Here is a 25,908-nt window from a genome sequence, read left to right as displayed (position 1 = left end):
TATATGTATATTCATTTATTTTAATAAACAATATTGAGGGTAGAGATGAAGTATTATCTGAAGAAACACATTATATTAGATATTGTAGTTTATTATATGGAACTGTGATAGTGTTAAGTCTAGCATGATCAGCATTTAAATGTGCTTGATTAAAATTGGGCCAACTTTTATCAAATTATTAACATGTATGTATATTTATTTATTTTAATAAGAAATATTGAAATGAAATGTCTGTGAAGAAAAACACTAGAGATCTCGTGAATAATTTATAGCATTTACTTTCTCCAGTTTCGTACATGTAAGTGTTGTAATTGTAACTTTAAAACATTCGTATTGTGGACTGTCTATAAAAACGTAATGAGCGAGTTTTTTGTCTTCCGCTGGATTATCGTAAAATATTTCGCGCGAGAGAAACCAGGGCTATTTGTTTTAATCGCACGTCGGAATGAAAGTGTGATGAAATGAGCCTTGAATTGACCAGTCGGAATTTCTGAGAACGGACGGATCTTAATGAGGCTTAAGTGCTCTCCACGCTTGCTGCGGCCGAGCTCTAATGAACGAAATCTAATTTCGCCGCGTTTAAAACGAGATGATTTACATTTTGTGGAGGAGGAAGTAGTCAGCATCGTTTAACGATGAAAACCTTACGTCAACGGAGCCCATTGTTAAATATGCTTACGCTTTCCTTGAAGGGATATCGATTCTGTCGGGCCTAATATGGTTCGGTAGGGACGATTATTTGTATTAATGTGTTACAACAAGTCTACGAACTTCTTGCTCGTTACCGTAAGATTTCGAGGAACTTCTGTCTGCATGACTTGTCGCATGTTAGAGACGCACGCACGAGACTCATGCTTGTCGCACATGGAACGTATAATTCTTCCATAAAAACTAGTTCAATGATACTCTAATGATGCATCATACATTCTTCCAACTTCGTATTTCGTAGAAATAATACAATATTTATTGTGAATTCATTCGGACATACTTCACATTTATGTAGATTGTTTCGTTATTTCCATTTGTGCTAAATAATTTCGATGATGGAATTTATGAAATCAATTTGAAAGCGAACTTTCTTTAAGCTAATTTTTGTCCTGTAAAAAAGGAAAAAATTATAGAATATATCCGGCATATTTGAATTTTATTTTCAAAAATCTAGGAACTAGAAACTAAAATTGTTTCTCAATAAAAATGAAGAAAATATTTTTATATTTTTTTACGTCTCCAATTATAGAGGTATTTAATATTGCAAATTGTAGCAAGTAATTACTCCATTCATCGAAATAGTTCTTGCCCCTTAATATATGTATATATTTATAAATTATTTTAAATTATGCGTTACACACACAGTTAAATTATAATCGATTAAATTAATTAGAGATTAATTTGACAATCGTTGTGTGCTTTTGCTTTTATCTTTTTCTATAGCAGATCGATAATCTTCTTTTTCTCTTTTCGCTAAGAAAATAATTTTATTAGTTTTATCTCGTTCTCTTATTATATCGAGTTAGCACTTAATGCTTTTATGATAATTCTCTCTCTCTCTCTCTTTCTTTCTCTCTTTCTCTCTCATTCTTTCTTTCTTTCTGCAATCTTTTTGTCTCACTTAATTAACGTTCTTTCTTCCGACTTCCGCGTATACTTAATTGTCTTGTCTGACCCGTCACCCACGTGAATTGTCTCCCTTATATATAAATTGACTTTGATTGTCCCCTCACTCGACAAAGACGCATTTATCTTTTTGTATGTTTATCGGACACTGATGTTGTACCGTGATGTTTCTCATTCGACCTTATCGAATGAACACGTTATATATATGATATGCACACTCGGCGAACATTCACCTCTTTAATCAAACAGATCCGAGCACATTGGCATGGAATCTATCATCTCGTATCAATATTTTGTAATTTTAAGATATGTTTAAACTACGCGCGTTTATTTATTAATCGTGTCTTTAACATTTTATATTTATTGCCTGTGTAAATATAATTGTACAATACATTACTAGTAGAAATCAGAACAAAATTGAAGAAATGCGTTAGATCGAAACTTTGTATCTTAGAAATATATTGTACTATTTGTGTTATGTATATTCTAAACGAATTTATTCGTTAAATTAAAATTAGGCCCTCGACGAAGAAGAAAGAAACGATCACTCAAACTTTGCCTTCACACAAGAGATTTAATGGGTTATTTCATTAAGCGTGTAATAAGTATATAATTATAGCTTATTTTTACTCATTGTTACCCGGTAGAATCGCAAAGGAACACATTAATTTTGTTATAGCGGAGATGCAAACTTTCCTGAATGTAGAAATCAATTTTTTATGATCTTCGTGAGCAACAAGAGGAAAGTAAAATTAATCGTTATGAGCCGCGTTATGTCTCTCTTTCAGATTTGTATAGCCTCTCGCGTAGCTTTCTGATTTCACCGAATGTTGGTTTTTATTTCTGCTTTCTATGCCAAAGTGCTCGCGACTTGATATGAAAAAAAGATGTCGCGAAGAGAAAATGTGATGATAATTTGTGAATAATCGTGATAATTATTCGCAGAAATCCTTCCGGCGGTTCGGGTCTCAGCGAAACTGGATCCCTGGACCGTGCTAAGGCCGCATTGGAACGTAGGAAAAAAGCGGAGGACGGTACTGGTAATCCCATCCTCTGTAGAGTTGAAGTTACCAGGCCGAATCCTGACTCTCTCATCGACGAGCTGCTTAAAGCAACGAATCTGGAGCAGACGGATCTGGAAAGTTCCGAGAGTACGCATTCTCTTCGTCATATTTTTCTGTCATGTCATTACATAAATCGGCCAAATAAGAATACTTATAAAAGATAGAACGAAAATTTTTCGTATTTTTCTTCTACTTCTAAATGTTAGAATTAAATAAAAAAAATTACGTTTTACAGCAACTGGTCTTCAACTATTTATCGCGAAAGACGGAACGGCTGCACTTGGCAGTCACGAGGTGAAGAGCCAAATGCCTGCTGGCGTGTTCAAGCAGGTAGTGATGGAAGAGAACAACAGGTAACACGAAGCCATGACCACGAGACGGCAATACCCAAGACAAACCAGCGCTACATTCTCGTTGGCCCTGGTGCCGGAGCTCGTTTACGAGGCCTACGAGCCGCGGTAGTTATAAGAGAGAAGACGACAATGTTGACGGATAGGAAATCATCGACTCGGAAGAAACAGCCAAACGTTATTGTTGTCGAATTATTCTTTTAATAGATTTAAAATTATTACAAAAGGAAAAATAAACCAACGAATTTTCGCGAATTGAATTGATATTCTTTTGTAGCGGCGATCGTTTTACTAAATTTCATTATATAGATTCGCAGAACCGACATTAACTAATCATCTTGTGATGCGCACGTAAATTGCGCGAAACGTAAATGATAATCGACAACTTACGAGATATCGTTACATACATTTCAATATTCAATCAGTTTGAAAGAGAAACATTTATACAAGAATTATCCAGAATTCCATATGATGAATAAAACTTGCACGTACATCGCCTGCAACAAACGATCCGTAACCGTCAGTCATGCGTGCGAAGCAGTTAAAGACGATGGCTGTTTGTAATAGACGAGCGAATTAGACACGCGTTTTCGAAACTAACTCAAAGACAAATACATATACATATACATATTTTCTTCCTTTTAAAACGAAGCACAATGATCCTCGTCAAGCATGCTTCACACTTGACAGGAGCGTTAGTCAATAAAGTTTAACTGAGAGGGAGATAATAAAGTGTAATAAAAGACTATAGTTATAAAAAAAAGAAACAACAGGCTAAACATGGTCAAGGTCCGACGAAACTTTGCAGTGGGCAATAACACACATCTATAGGTAAAACTTAAGCGCCAACTTTATTTATCTGTCTATAGCTGTACGACAACGATATCTCGTCACATGTGTAACGTGTACGATATAAAACTAGAGAGATAAAGAAATATTAAATTGAGAGATATTATCTGTATCGTATGATTACATTTTTATGTGTAAAAGTATTCTCAACCGCAATTTTCAACAATATTAGCCAAACGAAGAATTTCCGGTTGGTTTTATTGATGTTTCTTTCGAGAATTAAAATTTTACAATTTCTGTGTATTAAAAATTTATTTTTGCTTTATATAACATGTAGTACGTATTTCTATGTTTGATAGTATGTATGTCTTTTTTGATTTTTTTGCTGCGCTCTTTTTTCATTGACGAAATTATTGCGTGTAATTAATTAATTAAAACAGTATTCGAGTGACGAGCAAAAAGATAAAGCTAAGTGTGAATTGAAATAAACGAATTAGTCAAAGAGAATAATGTAAAATTATAATTTGTTAGATATTATGCAATGTATATATATTTGTGAAACTACAAAAGTATAGATTTACAATCTCTGTATATGATATATTGCTCTCAAATATTTTTGTTTTGAGAAAATAGGACACAATGTTATCCTTCCTGAGTAGTTTGTGGATTTTAGGTTTCTAAACTCTAAACGATTTTCTTTTGGTGGAAGTATAAACTTGGAGACATTTTTCTGTGTGATGTAAATGTTTCCCGACTGAATATATTTTATGTACATTATTTTATTATTATTGCTCGACGAAGAATGTAGATCTCCGTTTCGTCGAACCTTTTCCAAAGGCCCGGTGAATTTTTCGATTGGCGCGTAACCGGCTCCACCCGGTAGAATATATATAATCTGTATATATAATTGTAGTAACTGTTATGTAGCTAAATTGCTGGTGTTGTATACATGCATTCTCTCCGTACTCGAATAATCTATAAGTGCTACTGTATATTGTGCTGATGTATCAAAAAGTATGCAAAAACACGTGTGTTGTGTGTGTATGTATGTATGTCTGCATGTGTGTGTTACGTATGTCCCTTTTCGGTGACCTTGTCTTATGAAAAAGAGGGTCATTATGAAAAGTGTGTGTCTGATTGGTTTGGCAGACAAGTAAATACTTCCAGCGTCCGCGAAGTCCGTTTCGCAAATTAATCCGAGCGTTTCAGTCCTTGCAGTCCATCGCAAAGAGATAGAAAAAGAGAGTGAGAGAGAGAGAGAGAGAGAATAATGCAAAGGTGAAGTTGTATGCACAAACGTTTTCTTCGGAATGCTTCGAAGTTATTGATCGGTACGGTTTCTCGGTATCGATTTTGAACTTGAACGGGTAGCGAACGACTTCTTCCCGAGAATTTTCAAATTCCCGTTAATTGCACCAGTCTCAGAGAGACTGTAGATGCAATGATATTTGTCGGGTTATCCGGCGACAGATTCGTGTATCCGATTGTAAATCACATGTTTGATAAAATGAGCAGCCATTACACGCTGTAATGTTGCTGTAATGGTGCTTTTTTTCTTATAGATAGATCGATACGTTCCTTCCCGCTGCTGCGTTTTCTCTTCTTTCTTTTTACGTGTGTACGTTTCTTCTTATAAATAATATCCGAGTGCCGTTCGATATCACTTTCAATTTTATACAATCATGACTATATCATGTCACTCGCGAGTTGCATCGCAAAGGTGACTTCCAATTTTCTACTGCTATGATGGAATCTACTATAATCTCGTATATTTTATAAAATAACAAAATTTTTTTATTGTTAAAAATATGAATGAAAGGATACAATCTAATTTTTCTCTATTGATATATATCTTTATTATAAATTTATTACTTTATTATTATATTTTCTTTTTTTTTTTTTTTGTCAATTAATATATTTTTCATATTTTTTTATAGATAATGATATTGAAATTATCAATTCGTTAATTTAAGGTATAGAGTCGCTCTCATTTTTACAATAAAAATTGATTCCACCATTAGTAGTAGCTGTATTATTCATATTCAATCATAGTGATTGCCAGTTAAAATTCGAATTGATCCGCAAGCTTCCTTATGGACGCACTACTTTTTCATTCGATATATGCCGTATAGAGCCTCTTATTTATAAGATACGCGCAATACTAGGGGTTTATGGTTTCTCCGTGCGCATTGCACTCGCCGATTGACGTTAGTTAATTTATCGATCGGAGTTTCTCTCGCCAAGGGGGACTTCGCGTGCGAATTTCTCTCCTGAGTGAGAGACACTATATTCCTCATTTTTGTACGTCATTACGTTAAGACAAGGAGCATAGGTAAGGCATCTTTCTTTTGATATTGCCATTTTGGTGACATAAAGATTATTGCGACGACAATTACGCGGCCGCAAATAGCATGGAGATGTGCGAAAAATTCGTATCCCGCTCTCGTTTGCCGAAAATTACGATTCGCAGAAATCATTGATCGGAGACCTATCATTTCATTCGCTCGGCAGATATTAATGTTGTGATATTTTACACGATACTGTAATAATAGATACCGTTATTATCTGTATTATTATCGATATATATTGTATTATAACAAAAATAATTTACTTTTATTTTAGAGACGGCCGCATCATACACACACACACATACATACACATAAAAGTCAGCGGTTGTGCTTCCGCGGATCGCGTGCGAGGCCGTCTTCCCTGATTTACAATTGTTGATATTTCATCTAATCTTTACTTTGTGAGATGAATACAAAACTTCCATGTGCTGATAATAACATTCTGAAAACTACACTTGTCTCACTTATTGAAGAACCTTCTTCTCTTTCGCATTTGGGTGTATATATAAGATACGTACGTGTAAAAAAAATTATATTAAAAATTTTACGTTACATACAAAAAAAAAACAGATATTGCGTATCGGCATTTGTTGAATTATTCTATTTTTCATTATCGACACGTGTCGATAAAGTTCAAAGATGAATTTTATTAATAAGCAATTTTATGTATTCACTTTCATTAAATTAAATTTATATTTATGTTTATTCATACTATGCAAATTGCATAAATAATGAAACTGTTAATTAAAAGAGAATGTCTCTTTAGGAAAATTGACTGACCTTTTATGTGATTGTATGTATTATCTTATTTTTATAAATGAAGAGTCACGTGTTCATTCGTGCAAATGAAAGATTGATGTTCGAGATTGTATTAATAAAAAAAATTTTAATTAAATGCTTAGTTTGTTCGTAAACCTAGACTGTATGCTCTTGCAGCAAATGCATGCTCAAATGTCTGTAATTTACAATTCAATTATCGTAAGGAGACGACCTGAAAAAGAGCAATTGTATAACGCGCTTTGCGGGGTGAAAGAAGGACACATCTTTCTCTCTCTATTCATTCATAAAGGATAATTCGATGCTTGTCGCGTGCCTATGCGCTTAATTTTCTGAGCGGGATAAATTCTTTCGCGTCTGTAATAAATCTCATTTAATTTTTTTTATATGCAATATGTATTTCATTTAACATAAAATAGAGATTATAATTAAACAAATTACAGAGAGATGCTTTAAATCGCTATTCTCTTTTTTTTTCATCTCGCATTTTTCGCGTTCCTGTCGCGCATAAACAATTAATAATTAATAAATTTCCCGATGATTATACGATATCAATAATTATTCATTCTACATATATAATTTGATTCATTATTTAAAATGTCCAAACACATGTACATGCTTGAACAATTTATATAATTTCGAAAATTGAAGGGAGAGGAAAGAAATTTTATTACGTGATTTTACAATCAAGATCGAACGTTAATTTAAAATATAATTTAATTTTAAATTTATATTAATATTTGATATTTTTTCTCGCAAAACTTTGCAAACTTATGATGGTTGGAGAAGACAAAATTCGCACCGTGCTTCCTTGTTGGACGAGCTTACGTATTATTTTTACGCGAACATGCGATCAAACGGAAGAACGACGGCCTACAACCGAAAAAGAGTCATTACACTTTCTCTGCTTACAGACACAGATGACGTAATACATCCGCTAAAGACACCGGTGCATTCGTGCTATATTATGCGCCGTGTTATGCGAATGCGCTTTCACGATGTAATTTTCGCCGTTCCATTTACAGTACGAAAACAGATGCGATTTAATTATCTTAAAGGAGCGCGAGCTTGTGCTTGAGGTTTTTGGTGAAAGGCACTCGTTACGGATGGTTAAATTTCACTAAAAAATTCTCGAGCGATGTATAACATCCATTATTATTATTGTGAGAGACCCTTATTAATTTGACATTACGCATTCACATTGTAAATTTATCATCAATCGTACACTTATACGCACATTTATGCGTTTTTACGTAACACAAATAAATGTTGCGTGCATTTTTTTACCCAATTTCGTCATTACGTACAATTCGTATGTTATATATTATATTTTATTCGTATGTTATATATTAATCGCATTAATAAATGTTAGTAACTTGCATTAATGATAAATCGGTAAATAATTCCAGCGTAAAGATTAAAATTTATTGCAATTTATTATTGTTGATATTATACACAGTTTTTTGGATATTCCAAGGATATTTCGAAAAGTAAAAATAGTTAAAGCATGTCATATGTCAATAAATTTTTATCAACGTCACTTGTAAATTTGGCCAATTAATTTTATCTATGTGATACTACAATAAAAAAGTTACATGGAACTTTTTCAGAGTTGTTTATATTTTTATATGGCTAAGAGTAGGTAGGATGACGGGGAAGAAATATTAGCTTATCTATTATAAGTATTAGACCGCGGAAGTGTTTATGAGGTTTCTGTGATCTGTGTACGTTCAAAATGCGTGTTTGTGAAACTATTTTATTAACGTAATAAAATGGAAGATTTTTGTAAATAGAATGAAACGCATGCACGCGGAAACAATTTGCACGTGGATCGCATCAAACGCGCATCTCCGCATCTTTTGATTAGAAAAGCTCTCGTGAAATCTCATAAACTTCCTGGCCCCAATTACAAAGTATCGGGAAATTCAGAAACAACTCGCGCAATCATCGAACGAATGTTCCACTATGAGAGAGCAAGATATTGGAAAAAAAATTCTATATAATATTCGAAAAAGGGCTTGTCTAAAAATATCTCTCTCTAAATAAAATACAAATACATAATACATAATATATACAAAAATAAAATAAATACATACAAAAATATATACAAAATATATACATAATACATAAATGAGCCGTTTATTTTGAAAGTGACCTATCCATTTATATTTAAATTGAGTTATTTAAGAGTTTGCGTTTCAATAAAATTAAAAATATACGTATAGGATAAAAAAAATGGATTTTCAAAGCCACTTTTAAAATAAATGGCAAATATATTCTCGATATTGCAGTTATCTTTTATTTTTTTTTAAATAAAGTCCTCTTTTAAATAAAGCCTTTTAAATAAATAATAGCTTCGATATTGTATAAGTATTTACAATTCTATTCGCATATTTCTATGCAATAATAATGTTTTCCATATTTATTCTTCCTGTCAATTCTGGTGTTATATTGCAAGTCACGCCACAAAGGATTTACTCTTTAAAAGATACATCACGGTTCGCAATTACGTCACAGTTTACAATACAGACAGTTTAAGTTATGCGAACGTAAGTAAATCTGTTGTTTTTCTACTTTCTCGCAAAAACTGGACCAAAAACAATTTTAACTTTTAACATATTACGCGGCAACATCATTTATTTTCTAAACAACATTTGATATTTGATTTTTAATCATGAGTATTGTATTTTTTTAAATGTAATATATTATTACATTTATAAAAAAATTAAGAAAATAATTTCTTTGACGAATACGTAAAGCAATTTATCTTACGACAAAGAAAAAAAGAGTCTAACGTTTTTTTCATAATTTATTAAATCATTTTTTTTTAAATCATTTCGAAAAAAATTTAAATACTTTTCTGTCTTAAACACACTAGCGACATATCGCAACTAAATTCTAAATCGAAAAGATTTATTTTAAATGTATTTTTATTCTGTGAATACAATATATTTACCTTTTTTATTCAATTTGTTATTTATGTTAAAATAGAGAAATAAAACAAAAAGAAATTATTCTAAAGCTTATTTTTAATTGCAAGAATTGTACAACATATTTGTAAATTTATATTTATTTTATCTGATTTTTTGTAATAATTTCGATTAAAAACGAAGAGATTTATTTTAATGTTTTATTTTACTTTTTTTATCCTGAATATTGCATTAATTGTTTGTTAATTTTACCTTGTCAATTATGGATAGTTTTTTTAATTTTACCTTGTCAATCATACTGAAATAAATGAACAAAACTGGAAGAAAAAGTCTAAAATTCTAAAGTGTTAAATTTCACAATTTTATGTAAAAATAGGTAAATTTATGTTTTCTTTTGTGCAACTTTTTCAAAATTTTTTGTAAGATTTCTATATCGATCAAAGGTTCGTATACATAAATAATATGATATGTAAATGACGTAGTGGGATCTTGTCACGAAAAAGTCGACGTTGAAGACATTTCGCTTTCTATCACAAATTCACGTTTACTTCTTCCTATGTAAACCAGTTCTCTCCCGGTCGGCGAATCTCGCTGATCATTACGCGCGCCGTCATTGTGCAAACCAAAGGGGAGTATTCGCAAACGAAACTCCGAATGTTACGCTAGTATTTCGACAACCATCGCCTAAGGAATAGCGATCCGGAGAGGCGTCTCCGTCTTATCCAATTTCTTCATTATTCTGTTAATGCTTCTCTCATTCGACTCATCGGGAAGAGCTTACCTCACTTACGGCGAAGAGAGCGAAATCTTAAAATCGCGCGGTAACAAATTTCGCTCGAATAAAACAACCTTACTCCTTCGCGTCTCGAGATTTATCTCATGATTGGTATCAGTGTTTGACAGTTTGCAGTGTGATAGAAAATATAAAAGTGTTAATTTTTGTTAAAACTTGATGTGCTAAAGACACATCATGTCGCATCGGCTGCTCGTATCGTCTATTCTGTGTATTCTCTGCGTAAATTTCGCTACGTTATATCGTGTCTCTGCGCAAATTAATGCATCAGAAGGCAATGACATTAATAGCCGTGTGCTACCCGCTTATGCCGTCGCTTTAAGAGCCAATCTTCTCAATTCGACGATATGCGGAAAGGAATTGCAGGACTTTCGAGATGCCCTCGAGCAACGGATACTATGGAGTTTGAAGAGTTAGTAAAATCCTCAATGGTAATCATTATCGATCAGGTGCTCGAATGCAAAACCAAAAGAGTTAATTGTCAGAAGAACAATCATACACGGAAGAAAGAACTTGTTTTGAAAATATATTTAGTTTTAACATAGAAATCTTGAAAGATTATATTGCGTTAATTAAAGAAAAATATAATTGCTTGAATAATTGCTTATTTGAATAACCATTTTATATAGTTCAATCAAGAAAAGTATATTCTTATGATTTAATTTTCTTGAATGGAAAAGAAACAATGTTAGATAGAAAATAATATTTTTAAATCAAAGATTATAATTTTCTTAAAGTAGAATTAAATAATTATATATTCTTGAGGTAACAATTACAATATTAAAATAAGACTATAATATTGTTAAAATTTAAATTCTTTTAAGAAGACTATAAATTGTTGCGTATAGTATACGAAACAATGAAACGCGTAAGTTTAAGTATATAAGTTTTGTTTTGATACTTACTTTTTTTCTGTATATATTAAATAATTAAATCGTCCTATTGTATACATTTACATATTAGCTATTTCTATAAATTCTAATTCTATAAATATGAAAGATATCTGAAATAATTTTTTTGATATAGATTTATTACAAGTATAATTTATCATAGTGATAACTAGATAAAAAACAAAAATTTGGTAATTTTTTTGAAATAGATTCATTATATAATTTATCATAGTGGTAGCTAGATAAAAAACAAAAATTAGTTAAAATTAATTATGATTCGACTCTCTATTTTTCTCACAAATAAAAAAAAAATAAAAAAGGACCCAAGACAATATATAAATCCAATTTCAGTTAACTTTAGCAATTATCTAAGAGGAAAATAAAAAATCGAATGATGATAATACCACTATGATAAATTATGAATCAACAAAATGAAGTATGATAAATTATGAATCTATGTCAAAAAAATTACTTCCAATATCTTTTACATTTATAGAATATAAAAAGCCTTATTTAGAAAGTCCTATTTAAAAAGCCCTATTTAAGAAAAAAATATTAATTATATAAATGCTTTTTCCCTCTCTTTAAGTAGAATATGAATTGCTTGATAAATAGAGCAACTCTATAAGATTTAAAAGAGCGAATGCAACAAAAAATTATTAAATAAAACATGTGGATATGTGCTATATATAGAGAAGTTTCCGGTAATTCTCGAGCTGCATTCCCAAGGAAATTAGTTCAACTATTATGCAATGCATTCTATAATACATTAATGCATTATCGTTGCGATTATATCAGGGCACGCGAATTTTCATTAGAGCAACTTGCCGAATCAACTTTCTTTATATGTTACACAAGGAACACGTTTCCTAGTCACATGCGTGCCAGGGAAAAGCGTTCGTTACGCGTGCATACCATGCGATTTTCTCTCATTTCATTTCGGGGACCATGTATCTCCAACCAGTTGAAACACGTGCGTCTATTGATGTTCAGACATCGGTACATTAGCCGAGAGAGCTACGCACGCACACTCTTTTCTAGATATACAAAAATATATATCCGATAGTACTCCTGTATGTGTCTAGAATGTCTTTTAATCCTGTCATTGTTTGCTCATGTGAGAAATACTCTAAGCGAAAGTTAGTATAAATAAATTTTATTATAATTCGCTTACATACATCATTTCTTATAATCAATATTATGTCAATTATTAATGGATATTATTTCGTAATAAGTACGGAGTTATTACCATAATTCCTTATCAATAGCATTTCACCTCGATTTTTTAAGATTCTTCAATGCAAGGATCTCTTCCTGGGCGGAATACTATTGTTTTCGAGATTATATATTTTTTTCGTAATAAATAATTTTATAATATAGCAATGAATAATAACAATATTGACAAGTATATAAAAATTGGAAAATGCGAGATAGTTAAATTGACTATTTTTCACAATAAAATTATTTTGTTGATTGACTAATTAAATAAAGAATATTTGATATATATTTTTGTGTAAATAACGATTACTTTTGTTAATTAACTAAATAACGATTATTTCTTTTTTATTTTCAAGTGTTGGACTCTAGCGGCGGACTTAAATCAGGTTTCTTTTATGGAAATAACTATTGGCTTGGTGTTACTACCCAGTGCTTCGATACAATGAACAGAGAACCTCTAGATCTTTTAGACAAAGATTTATTGAATAACACGATATATCGTGATCCGCAAAAGGAATTTCCGCCTTTCAAAGTGACTTATTTCGTTGCTTATATTAGACACAACAGTACTCTTCAGTACCATTTAAATGTACCCAATGAAGTAAGTTTATAAATCATTATGAGATGACAGAAAAAGAGAAGGGCACTACCTAGAAAATATTAAGTTACAGATTAATTTATTGGAACCAAAACAGTAAAACAAAATTTACGCAAATTTTTTTATTTTTACTCTATCGTCGAATTCTAATAAAGCATTTTTGCGGTTGACCAAACCCTAGATTTCTCGTTTGTTCGGGTCATAGGTGTATCTTAAAGCGAGAAAATTAAAGTAATTTAAGTTGTCATTAAGCAATGTTGCTGCAAACGGGTTTGAACAGGCCGAATGCAATTTTAGTCTTTAAAATAGTTGTTTGACGCAATACTACAAATCATAAAAAGAGAAAGTTAGAAGTAGTGCACTCATTTTATTACTCATAAATGTACTTGTAATCTTTCGAATGATTAAACAAATTTTTCTATTGAGCAAAAAATGCATCATATATAGTTTATTTTTACAAGAAAAGGTCTGATTCTTATAAATCAAATGGGAATTTTTTGCTCCAAATGAATAAATTTTTTACATATTTAATACAAATTATCTTATTTGTATTTTTATTTGTATAAATATAATGTAGTAATAAAATAAACACGAAATTAAAGTGATTAATAATATGAACGTGTTTACAAAATAATGGTATAAAAACTTGAATAAATTTTTTTAAAAGAGAAGAAATTTCTCTGTAATAATTTAAATTAATAAATTTATTCACATGTATTTTTCTTATTCATATATTGTATTAATAAAAAATATGTTTATATACATAATTTTTTTGAAAACACAATGTACATAAATATTTAATGTGTAAAAACAAAAGATGGAAAATTAATAATAAATTTATAAATAAATCGTTTTTATTGTTTAGCATATATTACCGAATTTTTAATATTAATTTTAAAATTCCAGATACTAATACAACACATATATATACAAAATATATAGATCATGTAAAAATGCATATTCCATATATATTTGATATTAAAAAAATATTACTTTAAAATATATTATTATTAAAAGAAATTTTCTTTCAGGATTTGATTACACTCGGTCTTTGTTTACCAGCATCATGTTCTATAAGCGAATTAAGCGTCATTCTAGAAAGAATATTTCGCGATAGAGCTCTTTTAGCCAATGATCTCTATTCTATGGACTTCAAACTGATTGAAGTTAAAGATGTAAAGGATGATTATGAATGGTTATTTAGTGGTCCGATACTTCTCATCTGGTATGTCGAAAAAAAATAAAACTAGTAATTGTGTATATGATAATAAAATAGAGAGACAAATTGTCACCTAGCTTTGGAAAGAGCATAAGGAGAAAGAAAAAGAGAGTGAAACTTATACTATACTTCACATGTATTAATTTTGTTGTTACAGTGTTGTTTTAGCACTTACCATTTCCATAATGATAATCGGAACGGTGTACGATTTATTCGTGTATCAAAAATATTTAAATGCAAAGAATAAAACTACTAAGAATAAAGCTAGTGAGTATCACGCATTTAAAAATTTCTTATCTCTTTCAAAAACCTTTTAGATTATTTTAATAAAAATCAACAAAACATTTTTCATATATAATAAAATGAATCTACTAATATATGTATATATAATATATAAATATAAGTGAATAACAATGGAAAATAATATTAATTTTCTGACATTTCATCATAGCACCGTAGAAAAATTTTTATGTTGATATATATTAAACATTCCGAATTACAATTCAGATGGTGAAAACACACCCGAGGAAATGGAAATGGCAGTTTCGTCTTCACCCCAGGAGAACAGAATCGGACAAGTGCTTTTATGTTTCTCTATTTACACAAATACGAAAGCGATATTTAACACGAAGATGGATGATTCAATAGCCGTCATTCATGGCATGAAATTTTTAGGCATGGTTTGGATAATCATGGCCCACACCGTGTTATACACGATGGATTATCTCGGCAAGTGGAAAAAGAAATTATCATATTGCAACTTTTATTTTTTTATAATATAACGAGAATAACGAGATTATCCATTATTGCATAGACAATCCAGTATGGACTTTGAGAATCACCACAGGCTTGCCCATTCAGATATTGGCCAATGCAACCATTTCGGTCGACACCTATTTCTTTATCAGCGGTTTCTTGGTGGCTTATTTATATCTGAAGAACATAACGAACAAACAACGGGATGAATCGTTTAATTACAGAGCGAAGCTAAATGAGTTCTTTGTCTATGTAATGAGAAGATATATCCGGTATGTTTTTCATTATTTTGCGAAATGCGGACAATAAACAAAGACAATAAACGCGATAAAATAAACGACACAATAATGAGCGAACTCAAGAAGAAAAAAAAAGTCCCAACATGTGGATGATATAAAATCCTTTACTCTTATTCTTTATCTGAAAATTTTCATTTTAGATTGACACCGGCTTTCATGATGATGGTGGGAATACTGCAATTAAACTCGGCTTGGTACAACAAAACTTCGCAATTTTACATGGACGAGAGACCGCATGAAACTTGCGTGAAATACTGGTGGAGAAATCTTTTGTACATAAATAATTTGTACGAGCGCAAGGAATTGGTATGCAAGCGCATTTAATTAACATCGATCTAATATTATACCCAGAGAAACATGATAAAAAAAAATTTTATCCAAAAATACAACACAAATTTTTTTATGCATCCTCTTACAGTGCATGAGTTGGAGTTGGTATCTAGCTAGCGATATGCAATTCTTTGTAATCGCTATAGCGCTACTGATTTTGTCCACCATGTAAGTTGATTGATCGATTGTCTCAATCGTGCATTACACGATCACGACATATTTGATTTGAATAAATACGAATGGTAAATTTCAGATGCTTTTACACAGCTGCTTTCATATTGATCGCAATTTTAATAGGCACGATTGTACTCAGCGGTTATATTTCATATATCTACGAATACATTCCAATGTGAGTTAAAAAAATTCTATTAATCATTCTAATATTGTAATAATTTTTAGGCGAAAGTAATTAATTAAATAAATGCCTTTTTTATTGTTACAGATTAAGCGAACAATACAGACTTCTAGATGTCTTATACTATCCGCCATGGGTAAGAATAGGTCCATATATTATTGGAATAATTGCAGCTTACATTTTAATAAATCTAAACAAAAGGATAACCTTGAAAAGGGTAAAGTATGATTTATACTACTTATGTAAATTTGTACTACTTATGTAAGTTTAACATTAAAAATCAATTAAAATAAAATAAAACATATTTAGAAAAAAAAAAAAAAGAGGAAGAAATTATTCTCATTGCGCAATATTTTAAACATCAATTTCAGACAACCTTAATTTTATGTTGGAGCTTTGGCAGCTCTTGCAACATTTTCGTATTATTCGGCCTTTACAAACGACACATCTCTGTTCTATCAACTGCTATCTATGTCGCGTTAAGTAGAACTATTTGGGCCATAGGTATAGCATGGCTTGTCATAGTGTGCTGCACTAAGCACGGAGGTTGGTTCATTTAATAATAGATAACTTTTGACAAATTTACATAAACAAAATATTTAACAAAGTTACTGTAATATATTATTGTGTACAACTTACATCACCCATTGAATTTCAATTTTAATTCACGCTTCAACAAGCATTGTTATGATGAATAATACATAAATCGTTGACTTGGAAAAATGTTATCCTTTTATCATTTCAGTCTTGCGATTTTATTTATAGGTATCATTAAGCAAGTGCTATCATTCAAAGTCTGGATCCCTCTTAGTAGACTCACATATTGCGCTTACCTCTTGAATCCTTTCATCATACATGCGATTCGTCTGCATGACGAGTCGTCCGTTCACTTGGAGTTTCTGTCTTTGGTAAATATATAAAACACATAAAAAAACAATATGTCCGATAGCAACGGCTTATTGTCATAATTTTTGTTTTCAGGGAACCATGTTTATGGGACAAGTTGTAATTTCTTATTTTTGCGCTTATGCATTATCCTTAATGGCAGAATCGCCATTTGTCATGCTAATGCGATTACTACTTCAATCTCGCAATAAAAGAAAATATAACAGACGCGAGATTATAATTTCGCATACTAAAGTGTGAAAAATATTGTTAATACATAATTAGCGTAAGTAGTTCAATTAATGTCGCACATCTCTGAAAATTACATCCTGGATAAGAAAATAAATATTTTTAGACAACATACAATAATATCCCGCGAAATTTCGGTATTGAAGCTGGTTATATAATTTACATTGATCCAAATTATACGGAAGGAGCCTTACACTTAATACGGCTGCGGTGAATTCATTAAATTATAGACAAATGCGCATACGAGTCTAGATTTATCTTTATCGAGTGTGGGCGTATTATACATAGCATCCACAGGCGGAATCAGTCAAAATATCTTATGGCTCAAGTATAAGTAGAATCAAAGTAGACGAAGAGTTTACAGATCATTTACAAAACTACAAAGATTATCAGATGATCCAAGTTTCCAGCGGCGCTATGTGTGAACCGGGGAATGTATTCTGGGCGGTGCTGGCGAAGTTACAGACCGATTCGCTCGAGAAGCCTGTTCGCGCCGGCCTTCCTCCAACTGTTTTTCGAGTTGCTCTTTTAAGACTAGAAGCTCCCTTATTCTTTGATAGACCGGATCCTTGAAAGGCGATGAATATACATGTTTTAACAGGAGAATATCCGTTTCGTAAACTATTTATCGAAATAATCTTAGATAATTTAACATACCTGCTGCCGCATGCTGGGATTCCATCTGCAGTACAGACTCTTCCACGGTTTGATGTACCGCATACTGGCGATTGGCATTAGGACAAGTTGATAATTCGTGCCAGACCGATAAAGAGGATTTAGATAGAGAGGCAATTGACTGTTAGTATACGACCAGAGAGAGACTGTTCTTTGCTTCACTTGCTCTTGTACTCTTTCGCGTTCACTGCAAATTGTTAATGATGTTACTCCTGTAACATTATTGGAAGTATGAAATAAATCTATATAATATGATAATACCTGCTGAATAAAAACGTGCCGAATCTGCAAGAGTAGAGATGATCGACAATGGTAATTAGGAAATGTTCGTTGAATTCGAAAGCGTTCGGAAATTGCCGTGTTATTTGCCATACGCAATCAATAAATTGTAGAAATACCGGCGATCTATCTGCATCGCTGTGATGTTCGTCTCCATGGCCTATCCTCTAAAAAAATTTTAACTGTGAATATAAACAGTATCATATAATATCACAAAAATGTTTACAAATCGTGCGAGTTCTATACAGACAACTTTAAAAAAAGTTTGCTATCGTGATACCTGTTGAAATTTATGTCCAAAACTAAGCCACTCCTTTTCTATTAGAACTTCGAATCCCTTGACCGTTCTATAATATGGATCTAACATTAGCATGGCGAGAGCTGTAAGCTAAAAAAAAAAAGAGATAATTACAGTAACATATAATAAATGCAAATTTAAAAAAATAATTAAATACTTAGAATTGAAGCATTTACCTGTGCTGTTCGATCCCAACCATCGGAACAGTGAACCAAAACGGAAGTCTTGTGATTCTCGACTTTATCCACAATTCTTACGGCCCCAGCAAGAACACATTTGATATGTTTGAGCCACATAGTCGATTCTATGCCTGACAACCATCGAGCTTCATCGATTGTGGGGAAACATAATTCTGAAACAGAATATAAATACATATGTATGTATAATATAATAATAAAAATGCATTACATTAATTAAAGATAAATTCTGACGATACCTTTTAATTTTCTGAGACTCTCTCTCATGACGTGAATATTGTGAATATCGAGAAAAACCAATTCCGCGTTCTGATAAGCGTCTTCGCTCTCGTATCCGCCGCCTTTCGCCTTGTTCGCTATCGCGTTCGGCATCGGCCGTGCATCCATAATGAAGAGTTTGTGACTTTGTGCGTTAGCGTCCATTATAAGCTGGACATACCTTTCGTCCTCGCGACTCCGTTTCCCACCGACACCTACCAGTGGCTGTGCACAACGAGTTATTGTCGCTTGACTTTCTGGATGAATCCACGAGAGGACTGGCAGTCTACCTCTACTTCTAAAAGACGCGGATGTTCGAAGATCCTCGTCAGTAGCTGCAGCAGGCACTGCCCAGACAGCTGGATAACTGTCGCACAGTGAATACGTGTCATTGATTTTGGATATTTTCCACATATCATTATTTACACCCTAAAATTCGACGAAAACAAACGTTAAACACAAACTTTTGTTTACTAATAATGTTATATTAAACTAATATTTTGTATGTACTTTTGAATTAGCTTCAAATTTTAGATCTAGAGCGTCAATACATTTCTCGATATATATTACATACCATTCTCTTCAATTCTGCAATAGGCTCGTAAACGTTCCAACCATTTTCAGAGAACGTTTCAGAATATTCAAAGGCAAACAAAGGTAACTTGTGAGATAATGGAAAAGAATACTGTTGCAGTTTTTCAAACACATCTCGTCTAGAATGATTCTCTTGCTTGTGTGCAAATCTGAGATTCCTCATGTCTTTACAAAATACTTCTATTCCGTAAGAATTCTCCCCTCTACTCGATGCACCACCAACTTTTTCGATTCGGCTAACAACGCCCAACGGCACTTCGACAATGTAAGGCGTTTCTCGATCTATACTACGAAAATGGAGCTTGTAGTTTGTTACGCTAAGAATTCCTCTGGCAGGTCCCGAATAAGGACATAAATATGTAACTTCGTGTGGAATGCCTTGCATCCGCTCTCCATTCAGAAGTGGTGGTCCCGTGTCTCCTCCAGATAAATTCTAATCAGAATAATGAAATAATTGACCAACCACATAGATATTATACAATAAGAAACAATACAATATTTTTTCTAGCATAACTTCAACAGAATCAATGATACAAGTAAATATATTGGAAAGTAAAAGTGAAATGATAGGGAAATATTTTTTTATGCAACAGAACATATTAAACTTTAATATAAATAACTTTCATCAAAATAGGTATCGCATACAAATTAAAAATGCCATAATTGCGCAAAGAAAAATGAAAACTGTGCTGAACTTGAAAATTTACTACACACGACTACAAGACTCACTTTTACTTGATTATCTTTTTTAGCTTCCAGAGCAGAGACTATATTATTATCTGTTGAAGTAGAGCTTGAGGAAAAACTTTTTGAATGCGATGCTTTTTCCCAGCTCTCCTAAAGAAATTGCGGATCCATTTCAACAAATAGAATGTACTAGATACATTAACGGCTTTTAATTTTAATCACAATCAACATTTTTGTTCATACCGATTCTTGGCCCATTTTTGAATTAAGTGAACTGCTCTTGCTGTCCGAGTTGAGAGAATCTGAACTGGCATTCTTCGAGTTACTTTGTTCTGCACTAAGAAGTTCTGCGCTGCCTCTCTTTTCCATACTTGTAAAGATAGCTCCAAATTTTTCTACTTTCGTTGCGACAACATTCTTGTGTCAATATTTCATTACTATCCGTAGATTGAACAATCTATTTTCACCTGTACATAATGAATTACATTTTAAAATGTGAATGATAAAAATAGATTAATAAATTAACGATGTTAATTTCTTTTAAATACAGTAATTTCGAAAATGTTAAATTAATCAAAATAATGCACTGTTCGAATATTAAATCGGGAGGAAAATTGACTTATCAAGTCCAGACGAATAAAAAAATAAAAATATTAATTATTAATGGAATTTAAATATTTTTGAAACTTTATATCTCTGCGAGACATAACCTCGCGAGGCTCGCAAAGCGAGAGATAATACAACGATAAGACAGTGTCGGTTGATGAGCAACGAGATCGTGGAAAAAGGCGGACTACCGCGAAACTTACGAGGGGAGAATTCGAGGGAATGGGAACACGAGAAAAAGAGAGAGAGAGAGAGGCCGGAATTGGGGAAACGAATCATGCCACGCCCGGGGAGAACGAAAGTCGTTTTTTTATTCCTCGAGGCGCGAATTGTCGATCGCGTCGATCACCTGACAAACGAGCTGTCACCTGTCTGACACACGTACCTCACGCGATACTCGTATCCCTCGACTGATCGCTCCTGTCAGCGCAACGGTGTACGTACCTTTGACAGACGCTGCCATCTTGCAAATAATCGCCGACAGGTGATGCTGCTGTTGCTCTCGGCCTCGACTCCACGTGTATCGCGCGCACCTGTTCGGAAGATCAAGAAAGTCTTATTTCATCCAAATCGTGGAAGAGGCTAATTGAAACATCTCTAAGTAAGTAAACTTTTTTTCTTCATAACTTTTCATTATTTATAAAGTTTTAATAATTTCAGGAAATATACTTGTCAGATGAATTTTAGAGAAACTTTTTTTCGCTTATATTGTGATATAAGTGCGTGTTCTATGAGTGATTTAAACTACCTAAGATCCATATACAAGTCGCCGCAAACGAGATACTTAAATATTTGTTGTTTGATTCGAAGCATTTAAATAAATATTTAACCAATCATGCGTTTAATCGATGAGCTCATCAATCAAACGCAATCGCTTTGATTTAAAAAATAGCATATAAATAGATAACATCTAAAGTATTTTAAATCGATAAAATAATTCCACGAATTAGCGATATAATAAAATATAATTCCAGTAAATCTTCAACAATGAAAAATTCATTTCCGTTACTGTTATCATTTTAGAGAAAGATCGATTTATAAAATTAACGAGGAAAAACGTCTTCGTGAACAAATAATTCTTTGTGTCATTAAAAAATTTTTCAAAAACGGACTTCGATAAAAGCATTTTGATATCAAATTTATTTCAATGCGATGTCGCATGCATAATAAGAACTGATTCGCTTCGATACGAAAGAAGTTTCCTCATCAACAGGAGCGTACGCTTTCTCCTTTGGCGACTAAATGCGATTACATCCGTATCGTACGGGTTCCCGGATGCCTAAATCTTATTAACTGTCAAATCGGATTACACGCGAACTCTGTTCGGTGCTTGTTATTCGCACTGATAGACGGTCACAACTCCGTGAATACCGAACTACTTGTAAACCGATCGATGAATATTAAATTTTGCTATCAACGTGGAATTTTCAAAGTACCATGAAAAATGCAATTAATTCAGAGAATGTACGGATTTGAAATATAATCAATCCATATGTTGTACTATAAAAAATTATATTTATAAGTATAATTAAAATTTGTTTCTTCTATTATTAGAACATATTTAAAGTTTTATATCTTTTATAAAAAAGTTATAAGAAATATTGACGATGAAAGATTATTAATTATGCAATTGAGATAGAATTCTCAAAAAAAATGGCTAATCGAACTCTACACTTAATTTGAATTGGACTTTGAAAAAAATCTGAAACTTATCATCTTCAAGAATTTGAACAAGAGTTTCTATATAAAATTATATAAGATTCAACATCAATATGTACAAAAAATACGCTCTTATATAAAGAGAAATATATTTCAATTGATTTTGTAGACCATGTAAGTAAACACACGTTCGATGCAAGAGCGATAAATTGTAACCGCGGCAATTGCAGTCGTTATAAATCTCGTATCTTTCACGTACGATTGCAACATACTGTTATTAATTTCATCGTCAGCACTGGCAATAGGCTAGGTAGATATGTAGGTAAGTCTAACTGCGAAGTTACGCTGTCACTATCCATGCTGTTATTGCGACGTATTAGCGACGATACTTGTTCCAGCTTCTTGAGTCATTCATCTGCAAAGCCAACGATAAGCGCGAAAGAGACCGCAATTGTTGATGTATAGGGGGAAATGTGAATTTATTTGTAAAAAAGGAGGATTGTTCGATCAAGAACAAAAAGTAGAAAGATCGACAGTTCCAGAGTGATGCTGCGAGTTTGATTATGTGTATATTCCATATGTATATATAGAGCGTAATCGCGTAACATGAAATATAAAATTCTCATCATCAACTATATTATATATAGTTAACTTTAAACATGGTCAACATATAAATATACAGTCATCACATTAAGTTAAACGTATCCATACAATATACGTACAGCGAATTTATACACAGCGTATAATTATAAGAATCTTTTAATCTCTTTCTTTGTTCAATTTTTTATATGCACTTATGTATCTTTATACACGCACCCACATGTATCCACATGCACATACATACTTTCATACATACATTCGCGTACACATACATATATATTCGCCGTATATAATATACATGTAATATACAAAACGCCGGTCGCGTATGCTTCCACCCGTGAAATACTCGGGGAGTACGTGGAGACGCTACTGGTTAGAAAAAGAGGAAATCAGAAATCAGGAATTAGACGAATAAGATATATCGCGTACGCGCATTCCGAGTCCTCGCGTCAGAAGAACAAAGTATTGTTTCGGGCGGACAGCGCGATGAGCTTTTCCATTTTGCATTTGCATCGGCTCGCTTGTATAATATTTTGGCACTTGTAGCGAAGAATATTCCATCTCCTGTGCACGCGAAACGGTACTTTGCTCTTCTCGTTCCTTCTTTGGATGATATTCTTTCTGATCGGATGACTTAGGCCACCGTCGATGCATGCTTCCCAGAGTCTTGTGGAAATCATTACCGAGAAAAAGATTCGAAGCGCGAAAGCTTTAAGGAACACAGAGTACGATTCGCATTCTCATTGTCCGGTTCATTCTCTTCGTTTTTACTCTCCTTTATCATCATCTTTCCCCCTTTTCTCTCCTCCTTCTATTAGTCCATCACGCAGAGGAAGCGTCTCTCCGTCTCTCTAACGATCCTCCTCATCGGGGGTATGTCTCGATTCTCTCCGAGAGTTCAGTCTTATCTCGTCGATCGCTGCTCCCATCCTGGTCACGTCATCTGCGCGGCGTTGAAACCCCGTCTTCTCGCGGGCGCGACGAAGTGCTGGGGATTCGCGGCGATCTGAAAGTGCTGAACGTACGGATTGTTCCTGAGGACGTTGCCGCCAGGCGAGGCAGCCGAGTACTGAGGCGCGACGGTAATTATACCGGTCTGTTGCAGATACTGTTCGCGATAGAGCGCCTGCTGCGTCACGTATTCGCCGTTCACCGGATTCTGGCCGACGTAGTGGATCTTTTTCGGCGGCGGCAGCTGCTGCTGCTGCTCGCTGCTCACGACCGAGCAACACTCCTTACCGTAGCCGTCCTGAACGTAACGCGACCCGATCGGTGACGCGCAGCCTGGCGGCGTGGCCGTCTTCACGCTCTGGGTCGGGCTCTGCGTGATGGACTCGAGCACGTGTCGCGGCATATTCGGCGACGGGCAATAGTGACTGCTGTCCTGCAAACCGTCCACGCGATTCGCATTACGCATAAAGATCGGAGCGCTCTCCGGTCTACCGCCCACTATGTTCCTCATGCCCTCGCGGTCTTTGGCGCTCAGGCTCTGCCGGGGACTGTTCAGCGCGGGCGCGCGGCTCTTCTGATTAGACGACAAGGAGGTGCTGTCCAGGTCGGACACGCTGGACCAGGTAACGCTGGCCAGCTCCCAGCGGCGAAGCAGACTGGACACTCGTTCAGCTTGATTGGTCGTGTCGAGGCTCTCATCGTAATCCGGGCCCTGAAATTTGACAGAAAACTTGCAGAAAAAGAGAGAGAAAGAGAGGGGAGGGGTGGAGAAGAGAGAAAGGAAACTAACGTTTCATTTAGGAATATCTGATGATTGACGTTATATTTTAATATTTACCGAGGAAGAAAATAGGCTGGAGTGCGCACGAAGATCCGAGAAGCACGTATCGCGATGGTCTAGTTAAACTTTCGAAAAGATGAAAAGCTGCGCGATGAATAGCGTTAACTTTTTTCATCAACCGCGTGTAATTTTAGCGAGTGCTAATTCACGATCGAGCGCTTCTGATTAAACTTCCATCACGTGCTCGTCACTCATCTGCACCGAAAATATATCCGTGCAAATAATTAGGCGGAAGTCATTCTCTAATGCATTTTAAATCTCTCTAATATTCCTATCTTCGATGCGATACGACTTTTCGATTAAAGTTCTTTCGCCTTATTCGGAGTTTATTGCAAATTGTTTCGCTATGAAAAAGAGTTCGGGTGAAAAGCTCATCGATCTAGCGTGGCTTATAAAAGATTCTTTGTACAAAAGTGACAAAGAAGAAAGTAATCTATAGCCCCGACGTGTAAATCTCGAACAAAAATAGACGTGCAATCGATGAAAACAAATATTTCAAGAAAAAGAACTATGGCGATTGTTTAGGCAAAGTCGAATATTCTCTTTCTCTCGAATACATTAATTGAAAAAAATGTAATATTAATAATATAATTAATTAAACGCGTTTTAACAAGTTTTCAAAGTTTTGAGCAATTAAATGAGATGAATAATTTATTTTATAATGATTCACATTTTCGCGTTTTTCGGTTCCATATCATCATACTTTCTATATTGAAATAAATTATGTTATATATATATAATAATATAATACTTGAAAGCCTTCAGAATTTTGCTCAATTCAATCAGCAACGATCTTCAA

General features: G+C 33.4%; 4 protein-coding genes across 10 annotated transcripts in view; 2 read left to right on the top strand and 2 right to left on the bottom strand.

The window, feature by feature from the left end:
* Positions 1-5,620, top strand: part of LOC105253343 — a 64,971-nt gene extending 59,351 nt beyond the window's left edge. For both annotated transcript variants that reach the window (XM_025408663.1, XM_011261328.3), the window contains 2 exons: positions 2,560-2,765; positions 2,914-5,620. In XM_025408663.1, coding sequence (XP_025264448.1) covers positions 2,560-2,765; positions 2,914-3,035 — 328 coding nt within the window. In that variant the 3' untranslated portion in view covers positions 3,036-5,620. The remainder of the gene's footprint in view (positions 1-2,559; positions 2,766-2,913) is intronic.
* A 4,836-nt stretch (positions 5,621-10,456) lies between these two features.
* Positions 10,457-17,517, top strand: LOC105253376 (nose resistant to fluoxetine protein 6). The gene is made up of 13 exons (XM_011261378.3): positions 10,457-11,077; positions 13,130-13,374; positions 14,403-14,596; positions 14,748-14,857; positions 15,098-15,319; positions 15,405-15,618; positions 15,786-15,951; positions 16,064-16,143; positions 16,229-16,324; positions 16,418-16,547; positions 16,702-16,876; positions 17,096-17,238; positions 17,312-17,517. Exons 1-13 carry the CDS (start codon positions 10,843-10,845, stop codon positions 17,474-17,476), a joined length of 2,175 nt encoding a protein of 724 aa, XP_011259680.1. The 5' UTR covers positions 10,457-10,842; the 3' UTR covers positions 17,477-17,517.
* A 188-nt stretch (positions 17,518-17,705) lies between these two features.
* LOC105253355 (myotubularin-related protein 2) lies at positions 17,706-21,652 on the bottom strand. Of its 4 annotated transcripts, none has more exons than XM_011261347.3 (10): positions 21,503-21,652; positions 20,696-20,919; positions 20,495-20,602; positions 19,746-20,198; positions 19,153-19,600; positions 18,893-19,068; positions 18,699-18,806; positions 18,401-18,585; positions 18,122-18,326; positions 17,706-18,032 (listed from the first exon to the last, which is right to left on the bottom strand). In XM_011261347.3, the coding sequence occupies exons 2-10, from the start codon at positions 20,819-20,821 to the stop codon at positions 17,880-17,882; spliced, it is 1,962 nt and encodes a 653-aa protein (XP_011259649.1). In that variant the 5' UTR covers positions 20,822-20,919; positions 21,503-21,652; the 3' UTR covers positions 17,706-17,879. The 4 variants fall into 4 exon arrangements, with proteins under 4 accessions (XP_011259649.1, XP_011259642.1, XP_019883680.1 ...); XM_011261340.3 differs by having other exon boundaries at positions 21,444-21,576; XM_020028121.2 differs by lacking the exon at positions 21,503-21,652 and adding an exon at positions 21,163-21,384.
* Positions 21,653-23,267: 1,615 nt separating this feature from the next.
* LOC105253391 overlaps positions 23,268-25,908 on the bottom strand; it is a 46,548-nt gene continuing 43,907 nt past the window's right edge. For all 3 annotated transcript variants that reach the window (XM_011261418.3, XM_011261409.3, XM_011261399.3), the window contains one exon: positions 23,268-24,980. In XM_011261418.3, the coding sequence (XP_011259720.1) occupies positions 24,252-24,980 (729 nt within the window). In that variant the 3' untranslated portion in view covers positions 23,268-24,251. The remainder of the gene's footprint in view (positions 24,981-25,908) is intronic.

Source organism: Camponotus floridanus, unplaced genomic scaffold (genome assembly GCF_003227725.1).
Source record: "Camponotus floridanus strain SB8 unplaced genomic scaffold, Cflo_v7.5 scaffold22, whole genome shotgun sequence".
Lineage (NCBI taxonomy): Eukaryota > Metazoa > Arthropoda > Insecta > Hymenoptera > Formicidae > Camponotus > Camponotus floridanus.
The sequence above is the reverse complement of the archived record's forward strand: the minus strand, read 5'-3'. Positions and strand labels throughout refer to the sequence as shown.